The 14,208-nt window shown below is 37.8% G+C and overlaps 1 protein-coding gene across 2 annotated transcripts in view; it reads left to right on the plus strand.

The window, feature by feature from the left end:
* LOC108713916 (atlastin-3) overlaps positions 1–13,878 on the plus strand; it is a 33,479-nt gene extending 19,601 nt beyond the window's left edge. For both annotated transcript variants that reach the window (XM_018257633.2, XM_018257634.2), the window contains exons 9-13: positions 929–1,056; positions 2,847–2,903; positions 2,986–3,057; positions 6,918–7,349; positions 10,334–13,878. In XM_018257633.2, the coding sequence (XP_018113122.1) occupies positions 929–1,056; positions 2,847–2,903; positions 2,986–3,057; positions 6,918–7,349; positions 10,334–10,417 (773 nt within the window). In that variant the 3' untranslated portion in view covers positions 10,418–13,878. The remainder of the gene's footprint in view (positions 1–928; positions 1,057–2,846; positions 2,904–2,985; positions 3,058–6,917; positions 7,350–10,333) is intronic.
* The last annotated feature ends 330 nt before the right edge of the window (positions 13,879–14,208 follow it).

Here is a 14,208-nt window from a genome sequence, read left to right on the forward strand (position 1 = left end):
ACTCTGACAAACAATTTCTCATACATCCCTTAGGTTCACAGTGAATTGCAACCCCTCCCTCACCTTCTTCCGTTGAGAAGTGATAGATCCTAGAAGTCCCCTCTGCTTTCCCTAATGGGTGGTTCACAGACTCTCTGGAAAGCAAAAAAAATCATCACATCGCAATGGATCAAAGTGAGAGAGGGGTTGCATTACTCTGTGAACCAAAGGGGTTTTGAGAAATGGTTTACCAGACTGATATGTTTTTTCTTTCAGTCTGCGGAGCCAGGTATATCTATGTAGGAAAAAAATAATACATGTAAATGTTCAGTGTTTATACACCTTATCTACCTAAGCCCAACTGAATGAGCTCATGTCAAAATAGGGAGGTAAATTTTCCCTTTAAATAACTGTTTTAGTTATTGTTCGAATATTTGTGTTGTTATTACATGGGTAGTTAAGGAAATTCGGTGATACCACTTCTTCACACCCTTTCTTAAAGGGGTGGTTCACCTTCAAACAACTAGTTGTTTTCAGATAGATCACCAGAAATAGTGACTTTTTCCAATGACTTTCTATTTTCTATGTGTGACCGTTTTTCTAATATTGAAGTGTAAAGTGTAATTTTTTACCTTCTGACGCAGCTCTGGGAAGGGGGGTCGCCGACCATGTAAACTGTTCTAAATGGATACATTAAGTTGATACTTTTCTTTGTCCCTGCTGAGCAGAATCTCTGGGTTTCATTACAGGCAGTTCTTAGAATTGATACAATGGTTGCTAATACTCCAAAGATGCTGCTCAGAATATTAGCTGTGAATATTGGAGGCAATGGTACATGTCTATCTTTGGGGTATAACTGTGGTTGTAATAGCACAGCATCCATATTACAGCAGTCCTTGGTGTTGTATCTCCAGTCTTAATTTGCTGTTAACTTTTTATATTCCAAAAGATATTGCACCTGAGTTCACAGAGCAGCTTCGAGATCTAATGCCTCTTGTTTTAAGTTCCGAATGCCTTATGGAGAAGGAAATTAATGGTTCTAAGGTGACCTGCAGGGGTCTGTTGGAATATTTTAAGGTAATATTTCCTTATTGTCAACAAAATATTAATTAGGGCAGGCCACTACTAGAACAATGCTTATCAATAAAAAATTGTATTCAATAATAATATGAGATTAATGTTTAATTCAGTTATAAATTCTGCTTTCACCACCTCCCCCCATCATAGGAGTCATGTCTTCTCTTTCACTCCCCCTTATCGAAAACCGTTGCCAGATCTTGCTGCTGCCATCTGCACACTGTGCAAATTCTCCCTTTGAAAAACAGAGAAAACATTAATTCACTCCCTCATCATCTCTAGCTTAGACTACTGAAACATACTCCTTTACAGGATTCCAGTCCTACTGCTGTTAGACAGAACCTAGACCAGTGTTCTGTATCTGCTGCTTCCTATGTAAATCCCATTATTGTCTCTATAAAATTTAAATCAATCTGTGATCAGTAATATACAGTAAGTGATAAGGCTCCTCCGACTATCAGCTTTCATCTAAAAGTATCAGTGCAAAGTATCAGTGGCTTAACATGTAAAACCCTTGTCATCCTTCTTCTTGTTTTGCATGGGGACCAGGGTTGCTTCAGTCATGATCCAGTGTGGTTATATAATTTGTGATCACCCATAACAGACCATTTAGGTTAATGACCCATACCAGCATGTGAATAATTGGCAACACTTCTCCAGCTTTCAGTACAATATAGTATATGAGCTTTCTGGGGCTATATTAAAAAAAAATGTTCAGGAGACATCCTGTTCCCAAGCCTACAGTTTTACAGCCCTAGGTAAACATATAGGGGTATATTTATCAAAGAGTGAAGTTAATAGGGAAGTTCCGCCACTAGAGTGAAATTCCGCCACTCTCCATTCATTTCTATGGGATTTTTAAAGGCGTATTTATCAAAGGGTGAACTTTTCACTTTTCACCCATTGATAAATGAGAAATGAATTGAGAGCTGCGGAATTTCACTCTAGTGGCGGAACTTCACTCTTTGATAAATTTACCCCATACACACTCTCTCTATGTCTTGTAGCAAGCATTGCCACAATTAAAAGGATACAAATATGTTACAGCTTTTTACAGGTTAGTTTGACTTAAAAGACCTTCTGGTCGTGTTGATACTTAGGGGCACATTTACTAAGCTCGAGTGAAGGATTCGAATGAAAAAAACTTTGAATTTCAAAGTATTTTTTGGGTACTTCGACCATCGAATAGGCTACTACGACCGTCGATTTCGATTAGAACAATTCAAATTAAAAATCGTTCGACTATTCGACCATTCGATAGTCGAAGTACTGTCTCTTTAAAAAATACTGCGACTACATACTTCGGCATTTTAAACCTACCGAGGTACAATGTTAGCCTATGGGGACCTTCCCCAGCACTTTTCTAAGCTTTTTTCGATCGAAGAAAAATCCTTCGATCGATCACTTAAAATCGTTTGAATCGTTCGATTCGAAGGATTTTATCATTCGATTGAACGATTTTTACTTCGATCGATCGAAGGATTTGTGCTAAATCCTTCGAATTCGAAGGATTTAACTTCAAGGGTCGAATTCGGGGGTTAATTAACCCTCGAAATTCGACCCTTGATAAATGTGCCTCCCCATAAAACAAGTAGGAGACTGGAGGGGAAGTAGGGGTTTAAATTTAAAAACCATGATTAGCACTACGCAGGTTTGTAAAGTGATACTGTCACATTGCAGTAACAAGCCAGAATATCAATATCTCTTTAAGAACCTTAAAATTCGAACACTGTGTGATTATATTTAATTTCCTCAGTTTGTGTTATCTAATGTTCTTATTTTCTTCTTAGGCCTACATCAAAATTTACCAAGGTGAAGATTTGCCTCACCCCAAGTCAATGCTGCAGGTAGGCAAGCTGGGTCAGTAGTACAAACCCTTTTATTTGCTTGTGAAATAGGCTGTTTATAAAAGCTCTTGTTCTTCTGCAGGCCACGGCAGAGGCAAACAACTTGGCTGCTGTAGCATCTGCTAAAGATTTGTACAGCAACAGCATGGAAAAGGTAAAGCGTTCTAGTAATAATTGTGGCTATTTTATCCCATCTGTAGTTTCCTTCATGCTTCCAGTTTGTTTTCACTTTTAGTGTCAAGTAGAATTCTCAGGCCTCAGAACACAGTGTATTTAAGCTGATACTTCCCTTGCTATTGATATGAATGAAGCCGTCTGTCACTGCTTATCACTAGTGGTTTTCAGTAAAGAATTAACATTTTAATCATCTTTTACAAGTGGTGCGAGTGATATATTCATATGAATAACAGGAGTCCCAAGAGGGGTGTATCTGGCATTTCTCTCCTGGCTTAAATACAATGGTGGGAACCCCTGAGTATCTTGATTGAACAATATGATGTTGTTAAAAGTTTCTAAAGTCTGTGGAAATATTTTTTGGCTAACTTATTTCCATTTTGCTTACATGAGAATCATCATGAGATGTAGAATTCTTTTTTATGTAAAGTTGCAATAGGACATGGCCATCATCCAGCCATACTTTCCCCCAAAAGAAGGTTTGTGCACCCAGTTTCCACAGTGTGAAAATAGCAGAGACACCTAATCAAGAATTTTTCCCTTTTGGGTTTACCTTGATTTATTTTCCATTTTAAATGTAATGTAATCTGAAAGTTACTTATAACAGCAAAGATGCTTTTACTCTGACTGGCACTGAGAAGTCCATTATATGTAGCGTGCTCGGGATTTGATTGTGTTTTATTTGGTGTCTCTGAGAGAAAAAACAGAAACCAGTTATTTGGACTCAATTATTAGATTAATTGATATAGTTTTGATGATCAGACTCACTGCAGCTATGTTTTTGTCATTTCAATATCCTAATGATATCAAATAATATTTGTTGAAAGCCAGTCAGTGCAAGCCTAGGAAAGTTTTGGTTATATATATATATATATATATATATAGATATAGATATAGATATAGATATAGATATAGATATAGATATAGATATAGATATAGATATAGATATAGATATAGATATAGATATAGATATAGATATAGATATAGATATAGATATAGATATAGATATAGATATAGATATAGAGATATAGATATAGATATAGATATAGATATAGATATAGATATATATATAGATATATATATAGATATATATATAGATATATATATATAGATATATATATAGATATATATATAGATATATATATATATATATATATATATATATATATATATATATACAGTATCTATATATATATATATATATATATATATATATATATATATATATATATAAAACCAGAAACCAGTTATTTGGACTCAATTATTAGATTAATTGATATAGCTTTGATGATCAGACTCACTGCAGCTATGTTTTTGTCATTTCAATATCCTAATGATATCAAATAATATTTGTTGAAAGCCAGTCAGTGCAAGCCTAGGAAAGTTTTGGTTATATATATATATGATTCTCCAATGAGTAGCCGCACTCCGAGGCAATATAGGATAAGGAGGGGTGCACGGTAATTTTTGCATACACCAATAGTTTCCAAACCAGCACTCCCTTTAGTGAAAAAAATTTAATCTTTATTGTTACATGGTATCTTTTTCCAACGTTTTTGATCCCTATTGGGATCTTTTTCAAGGAAGATGTATACATATATATGTATATAGCATCATGCTCCTATATAACTGCCCATAAGCAATATAATATTATTGTTATTTTCATTCACTTATATAGCACAGACACATTTCACATGCTTTAAAAGCACTTTACACACCAGAGCTCACCCTAAAATACAGTGGTGTGAAAAACTATTTGCCCCCTTCCTGATTTCTTATTCTTTTGCATGTTTGTCACACTTTGTCACATGTTTCTGCTCATCAAAAACCGTTAACTATTAGTCAAAGATAACATAATTGAACACAAAATGCAGTTTTTAAATGAAGGTTTACGTTATTAAGGGAGAAAAAAAACTCCAAATCTACATGGGCCTGTGTGAAAAAGTGATTGCCCCCCTTGTTAAAAAATAACTTAACTGTGGTTTATCACACCTGAGTTTAATTTCAAAGGTTATAAAGCCATTTCTAAAGCTTTGGGACTCCAGCGAACCACAGTGAGAGCCATTATCCACAAATGGCAAAAACATGGAACAGTGGTGAACCTTCCCAGGAGTGGCCGGCCGACCAAAATTACCCCAAGAGTGCAGAGACAACTCATCCGAGAGGCCACAAAAGACCCCAGGACAACATCTAAAGAACTGCAGGCATCACTTGCCTCAATTAAGGTCAGTGTTCACGACTCCACCATAAGAAAGAGACTGGGCAAAAACGGCCTGCATGGCAGATTTCCAAGGCGCAAACCACTTTTAAGCAAAAAGAACATTAAGGCGCGTCTCAATTTTGCTAAAAAACATCTCAATGATTGCCAAGACTTTTGGGAAAATACCTTGTGGACCGACGAGACAAAAGTTGAACTTTTTGGAAGGTGCGCGTCCCGTTACATCTGGTGTAAAAGTAACACAGCATTTCAGAAAAAGAACATCATACCAACAGTAAAATATGGTGGTGGTAGTGTGATGGTCTGGGGTTGTTTTGCTGCTTCAGGACCTGGAAGACTTGCTGTGATAGATGGAACCATGAATTCTACTGTCTACCAAAAAATCCTGAAGGAGAATGTCCGGCCATCTGTTCGTCAACTCAAGCTGAAGCGATCTTGGGTGCTGCAGCAGGACAATGACCCAAAAGACACCAGCAAATCCACCTCTGAATGGCTGAAGAAAAACAAAATGAAGACTTTGGAGTGGCCTAGTCAAAGTCCTGACCTGAATCCTATTGAGATGTTGTGGCATGACCTTAAAAAGGCGGTTCATGCTAGAAAACCCTCAAATAAAGCTGAATTACAACAATTCTGCAAAGATGAGTGGGCCAAAATTCCTCCAGAGCGCTGTAAAAGACTCGTTGCAAGTTATCGCAAACGTTTGATTGCAGTTATTGCTGCTAAGGGTGGCCCAACCATTTATTAGGTTCAGGGGGCAATTACTTTTTCACACAGGTTTGGATTTCTTTTCTCCCTAAATAATAAAAACCCTCATTTAAAAACTGCATTTTATGTTTACTTGTGTTATCTTTGACTAATAGTTAAATGTGTTTGATGATCAGAAACATTTTGTGTGACAAACATGCAAAAGAATAAGAAATCAGGAAGGGGGCAAATAGTTTTTCACACCACTGTATATATTGAGTATAGACGGTACCCTCACTTCCTTTCTGTGGGCTGAAACAAATGCCTCAGTCAGAATGTGGATGGGTGAGTTAGGCTTCTTTCAGCCTTAGTGATTCAATCCAGACCCACCAAATCCTAATTTCCTACATCAAGAATAACTATCTAGTCTTAAGGCTGATGCCCCCTCCAGGAAGCAAGACCCACCATTTAGAAGTCATCCAAACATCCATACCCTCCTACTGATAAATATTCACTCACATAACATTATATGCTTTTTTCAGTAACCTTTTTGATTTGAGTCATGATCATATCAAAACTCTGCTTTACTGACCAATTGAAAATTAGAATTTTGGCCACTCTATAACATACTATAAGTTAACCTAAAGATAAACCCCCCCTTTAATTTCACTTTTCATATTTACTTTGGGTCATGCTGTTTTTGTTACATTCCTTTTATTGAAGCCTTCTGTGATTCACATATTTTTCCTTGCCTTTACTGATTGTTCATTTTGGCAGGGCCCTCATTACCTCTAGTATCTGTTAGTGGTTGTTGTTTTCTGTATGTTTACACCCAGTTGTACAGCAGTGCGGAATATGTTGGCGTTTATAAATGTGTTAATGATGATGATAAACATTTTATAAGAAAATTGTAACTTTCTTGCCCTTTTCCCTGTCAGACTTGTGGAGGTGAAAAGCCATATGTTTCCCCTGATGTCCTACGAGAGCGCCATGCTGTCTGTAGTGAAGAGGCTCTCGCGCAATTTGACCGTGCCAAAAAGATGGGGGGCACAGACTTCAGCCGACAATATCGAGAGGAGCTAGAGAAGGATATGGATGAGATGTACATGGCTCTCTGTAAACACAATGAAAGCAAGAATATTTTTACTGCATTCCGCACCCCTGCTGTTCTTCTGGCTCTTGTGGCTGCCTTATACATGGCCTCTGGAATAACAGGCTTTGTGGGGCTTGGGGTGTTGGCACAGCTGTTTAATTGTGCTGTGGGTCTACTGCTCATTGCACTCCTCACTTGGGGCTATATTAAATATTCAGGACAGTACCGAGATCTTGGTGGAGTCATCGATACTTCTGCAGAGTATGTTTTGGAACAGGTGAGCACTGCTTCTAATTGTGTTTATACATTTATTTCTGTAGATATGTTTATGTGCATATATGTTGCATGTTAATAGCACACAACCTACCCATACTCTCAGTACCACAGGAAACACCGCTTCATCCAAACAAGCACAGAAACAAGCTCAGACACACAATAGGCTCAGAGCTGGTAATAACTTATTGACTGAAGAAACACAAATAGGAAAGATATATATGTATGGAATAGGAATTCTGCACTGAAATCCATTTCTCAAAAGAGCAAACTCTTTTTTTTTTTTTTTATTCAGTTTTGAAATCTGACATGGGGCTAGACATATTGTCAGTTTCCAAGCTGCCCCCAGTCATGTGTTTTGTGCTCTGATAAACTTCAGTCACTCTTTACTGCTGTACTGCAAATTGGGATTGTTATCACCCCCTCCCTTGCCCCCCCCCCAACATCCTAACAATAGAACAATGGGAAGGTAAACAGATAACAGCTCCCTAACACAAGATAACAGCTCCCTGGTAGATCTAAGAACAGCACTCAATAGTAAAATCCAGGTCCCACTGCAACACATTCAGTTACATTGAGTAGGAGGAACAATAGCCTGCCAGAAAGCAGTTCCATCCTAAAGTGTTGGCTCTTTCTTAAAAAGCACATGACCAGGCAAAATGATTTAAGATGGCTGCCGATACACCAGTATTGCAACTAAAAAAAAATACACTTGCTGGTTCAGGAATTAAATTATACATGGTAAAGTGAATTATTTGCAGTGTAAAAAGTGTATAAAAATGACATCATGACAGAATCCCTTTAAGTAAATATTGCCTGTTTACATCTCTTACGTTGAAGCCCCATTTTGTGATGGTCTGTGTGCTGCATCAGAGATCACCGGACCAGAAATACTACAACTCTAACTGTAACAGGAAGAAGTTTGGAAGCAAAAGACAGAACTCTGTTAATTGGCTCATATGACCTAACATGTATGGTTTGTTTGTGTGCACCGTGAACCCTAGGATCCCAAGGGGCGGCCCTTATTTTTTAAACTGGCAATTTTCTATTTATGATTACCCAACGGAAAAAAGGAATTACCAGCACACAATACTCCATGCACGCCCCTCCATCATCATGGGGACGTGCCCCCGAAACGTTACACTTCAATAAACACGCAGGGTTTTACCCTGCTTAAATGGTATCTTGTGTGTCAGTAATCCCTTTTTCCATTGAATTTAGAGGGTGCCGTTTCCTCATACTGTGCACTTGACCAGTTTTTGTTTAAGAGGCCTTGACAGTTATTTGTATCAGTTCTTCTTGCAGTGTAATTTAATTTCTGTCACATAGAATCCACTCTCTTCTCATACTGCTACTTTTATGTAAATATGTCTGCTCTTTTTTTGTGTTGTCTTCTTCCTTTCTGTAAAACACATCAGCTCTTCTGCTAGTTGTAACTTTACCTTTGTGAAATAGAATGTCAGGTCTTCTCACTTTTTCTCCTCCTATTAGTAGACTATAAACTTAGTTCTCCCGATACCCTCCACCTTTACATGATAACACTGTCTTTTACAGATTCTTTTGTATCAATACTGTCCAAGGGAACATTTTTATTGTTTTGATGTTGCAAAACCAACCAGACACAATCTGTATGATCATGTGTACAACCACCCTCCCCGTTCCTTTTCAAAACACAACTTTTTAACTGTTTTTACTACTAATACCCTTTATATCTTCTCTGTTTCAACTTTATTTTAGTGCCCTTTACAGAGTACTTTTCTCTAAAGACTGTGCAGCAACAACCTCAACTTTTTTTTTTTGCATTTGGAATATCTGGAATACATCGCTGGGACTGAACACTAAGGGGCCGATTCACTAAGGGGCACATTTACTAAGGGTCGAATATCGAGGGTTAATTAACCCTCGATATTCGACCAGGAACTAAAATCGTTCGACTTCGAATATCGAAGTCGAACGATTTAGCGCTAATACTTCGATCGAACGATCGAACGATTATTCGTTCGATCGAACGATTAAATCCTTCGAATCGAACGATTCGAAGGATTTTAATTCATCGATCGAACGAATATCCTTCGATCCAAAAAACATAGGCAAGCCTATGGGGACCTTCCCCATAGGCTAACATTGAGTTCGGTAGCTTTTAGCTGCCGAACTAGGGGGTCGAAGTTTTTCTTAAAGAGACAGTACTTCGATTATTGAACGATCGAATAGTCGAACGATTTTTAGTTCGAATCGTTCGATTCGAAGTCGTAGTCGAAGGTCGAACTAGCCCATTCGATGGTCGAAGTAGCCAAAAAAACACTTCAAAATTCGAAGTTTTTTTTATTCGAATCCTTCACTCGAGCTTTGTAAATGTGCCCCTTAGGGTCGAATATCGAGGGTTAATTAACCCTCGATATTCAACTAGGAACTAAAATCCTTCGACTTCGAATATCGAAGTCGAAGGATTTAGCGCAGCTAGTTCGATCGAACGATAATTCCTTCGATCGAACGATAAAATCCTTCGAATCGAACGATTCGAAGGATTTAAATCCAACGATCGAAGGAATATCCTTCGATCAAAAAAAGTTAGCCAAGCCTATGGGGACCTTCCCCATAGGCTAACATTGACTTCGGTAGCTTTTAGATGGCGAACTAGGGGGTCGAAGTTTTTTTTAAAGAGACAGTACTTCGACTATTGAATGGTCGAATAGTCGAACGAGTTTTACTACAAATCCTTCGATTCGTAGTCGTAGTCGAAGGTCGAAGTAGCCCAAAAAAAACTTAGAAATTCAAAGTTTTTTTACTTCGAATCCTTCACTCGAAGGTAGTGAATCGGCCCCTAACACTATCTTAACTGGGCTTCAGTATGGAATATAGGTTTTTGCATATCTTTTTCATGCTTGGCATATTTGCAGCACAGTAATAGCCTGTAATTGAAATTAATTTTATTTGTAGGAAGGTAAATTAATTTTCAAACCTTTCTTGTTTTATCTTTGTCACATTCAGGCCACAAACCGGATGGGGAACTCTACCCGGCTTTTTACAGAATCTGCCATTGGTGCCCCTCCTGAGAGGAAGAAACATAAGTAGCAAAGACAACGTAAGTGGGGGAGGAGAGTTCACATTCGTTCATCTCCTGCGCCCATTCCTGCTTGAAACACAGCTGCAGCCAATCCACAGATATCACCAGTGATCCACCCCACCACTGGATCTGCACTTTCCTTGCGTTGCATTCACCTATCAAATACATGTTGCATGCAACAACCTAAAAGATTTACATTTCCAGTTATTTGACCTAAAAATGCAGGGGATCTAATATAATGATTTGCATACTTTGCACTTAAGTGTTGCACAAATGTAATGGTTACTGCTATCATCAGACCTAAATGCTAAGTATTGAGGCACATTCGCATGAGGAGTTTTATGGCATTAACACAAATTGTCTTTAAACAAATTTGCCATAAAATGCCCCATGAACCATTACCCTAAAGATGCAATATAACTCCAGGTTCACTGAGAAATAGCACAGTTAAGTATGTTTATTATTACAACATTTAAAAACCAAGGAAAACTTACGCACTTCCATGGAGGCCGCCTTATATAGAGAATCACTGTGCACCTTTTTTGAAATGATTGTTTTTTGTTTTTTTTGTAAGGGCCAAATATTATTAATATTTAAAAGATAAAACTAATTTTACGACGCACGGAAGTAGAGAGTGACCAAGTGACAGAAATAAAATATTTGTTAACTTTAAAGGCTAGAAATAATGATTGCATCCAGTTTATTAATAAATAGTGATGCTTGGATTGGAACTCTCCAAACCCAACCCCACCCTAACCTGTTCCTACTCAGCCTAGGTCTGATTCAGCCCAGGGTTGAAAAGGGTTTCAAAGACCCAAGTATGACCTGCCCCTTCGGCTGACATCAGATTTAACATCAGAATTGTGAGGGGGGCTTGGCTCGGGGAACCCCTTTTTCACATACAAAGGGGTAAGCTATTGGAATTCCATTAATATCACACAAAAAAAGTTCTGTTCTGCTGCAGTGGTAGCTCATATTCCACTTAAACCTGTCCGACCTAGCACAGAACATTTCCCCACTGAACATTTCCACAGATTTTTCAGCCAAACAGTGTGGCAGCATTAACATAAGGTAATGTGACTGGTAATTTCTAATAAGAATCTGTATAGAGTTGAGGAAATTCTGAATATGTTGCTAAATCTACTGAGTTTATGATTTATTGGTCATTGTAAGTTGTAATGATGGGCTGTATGGCTTCACCAAGTGATCGGGTTTATTAACTGAATTTGAGAATACTGGACCTAGAACTTTCTTAGCCATTATGGTTGCCCAATTGTTCAGTGAGACAGTCTTTTAGGTGTTGGGTCAGCATTGGCCATATAACAAAACGGTTCTAGTTTTTCCCAACAAATGGGAATGCGCAACATTACTTTTATACTGCTCTTTCTGCCCCACACCTTTTGGAAATTGCAAAGGGCCTTTGGGGTGGGTGCAGTTAATAATATAATAGTACAGTTCATAGTGTAAAGGAACAATGTCTTTAAAGGTGGACTAACCAGAAAACGCATGCTAACAGAAAAAGGAACTCCCTTGTTGAGAAGTTATTATAGGCTTTTTTACACTACATTCTGTGGCATACATTTTGACCATACTGTTTTTTAATCAGTGTTATTTTTCGATAACCACTTTTTTGGGGGGGGGGGTCAAACAGGAGTATTCATGGTTTACTGTGCAATCTAAGCTGTACAAACATTTTAGACTCTCTTTATTATTTACTAATGCAGCACAAATAAGAACTAGTGTGTTAACCCATAGCAACCAATGAAATGCTCTGTTTGGCAGAGTTTTATGTCACCAAGCCTGGAATTCAAAAGGAGCACCTCCTAGTTTTGAGGCCCATATAAATGGGATGGTGAGAAAATGTTTCTTGAGAGACACTACTTGGGGTCCTGAGATAAGTGCCCATTTGCCCAGCATCTGTAAAAGCCTTATTTTAGCCAGTATTTAAAAATCACTGAAAATAGAAAAATATTGAGTTACTGAGAGAAATTGCACTTCATTTTGTGCAGGCAGATGGCCAGGAGTGGGTTATTTCCAGTTTAATCCAAAGCATTTCTCTGCTGCATCACAGGCATATTTTGGACTCAGTCCACCTCTGCCCAGCAGGATACATGACCACAAACTGGTTTTATTTTGTGCTTGTTACACAGTAAAAGAACTATTTGATATTAGTTTGAAACTGTTAGTCTTTTCATATTTTATGATCTCCATTTTTAAGAACATTGGGGTTTTTTTTGTTTCTTTTATATACAGTATCTTACCTTATTCCATGAAATACATATCTATTAAATATTTAGATGCTAACTAGAATCTTGTACCTTTTTCCGGGCATTCTGTCGGTTTTGTGTATTTTTCATATAAATGTTTGTAGAAATAAGTGCCCACTGCAAACTATAAAAAAGCCTTAAATCACAGACCAAAAACATATTATTATCAACGCTATCAACCCTACACATTCTATCTGTATATTTTTCTAAAATCACTTACTGCCACTCTTTTAAGATCTGTGGCATGCAATGTGTTCTTTGTTTAGATTAGGGTCTTATGAAGCAACTAACATTTCTACTGTGTTTTCTTATGTCTCCTATTAATTACAGTTTGCACAGCTTCACCAAAGCAATGAAACAATATAGGGCTTTCTCCCATGTAACACTATACTAAAACATGAAAGTAATAAATGGCAGTTGACAAGCAAGTGTCAGTATGACTGCTTTATATGTAAAAATCTATAAAAAGACTACCATATGCCATAGACATGTCTGCATTCCATTATACCTATAGGAAAAAAAAAATACCTAGCCAGTGCTTCTTTTTTTTTAAATAAAATTAGAGTTCCTCATTCAGTGGGTAACTGCATCTCTTCTGGATGCTTGAGCACTTTGCTGTCATCTGGTGCTTGTTGGGGGCTGGAAAATCTGATAGGCGAGATATACAGTATTGTTTACACAGTTCTCCAGTCCATCAGGCCTTTGCTATGCCTTTTCAGCTTGGTGTGACTACTACTCCTTGTGCAGTAGAAGCGGGGAATTGTCGAGTGTAGTCAGGCACAGGTATGTTCGGTGGAGAAAAAAAAAGAGAAACTTTAATTCGTTGTGCTGAAAAGCTTTCAAAGAAAAAAAGAAGAAGAAAAAAAAAAAAGCCTGTATCTCTTTAAAACTTCTTTAGAGGAGGGGGCGGTGATGGAACATTCTTGTTTATACTCCATGTAAACTCACTATTCCAAAATGTGTTTTTCCATAATGTATTCATGAGTCTTAACAGGAAGCTCACAGGGATTGTGCGTGAGAATGAGATTTCATATTCACCTTTACATGTTGGTGGCACACAATGTATGCAATAAAACTGAATGCTAAATTCCAAAGCTGGAAATGTACTTGGCCAAGTTCTGGACCAATGACCTATTTCTTACTTTTGCTGCTTATTTTTTTCATTCTGTGCATTTTATTTTTAATAAATGCAAATGCAACCAGTTTGGAGTCTGTCTTTAATGGAAAATAATGTTGTTTACAATTACGATGCGGTTATAGAGTGGTATTGTGTCTTTCAGTTGGAATTAAAGGAGTGTTCTTCACGCAAAGAAACCATTTTGTGGAGGTCATTGTGACACAGTGTTGGACTGGGATGCCAGGGAGTATTTTGGCCTGGTGCTGCTCTAGGCACTGGACCTCTGTGAGCCCCAAAGACACACACACAGAACATGCACAGTGATGTAATGTGTGTGTATTACATCACTTCCGTCTACTGTGGGTCAACTAGGTATCCCTCACCCCACCTCCTCCTCTGCCACTGGATTTAATTT

Source organism: Xenopus laevis, chromosome 4L (genome assembly GCF_017654675.1).
Source record: "Xenopus laevis strain J_2021 chromosome 4L, Xenopus_laevis_v10.1, whole genome shotgun sequence".
NCBI classification, from domain to species: Eukaryota; Metazoa; Chordata; class Amphibia; order Anura; family Pipidae; genus Xenopus; species Xenopus laevis.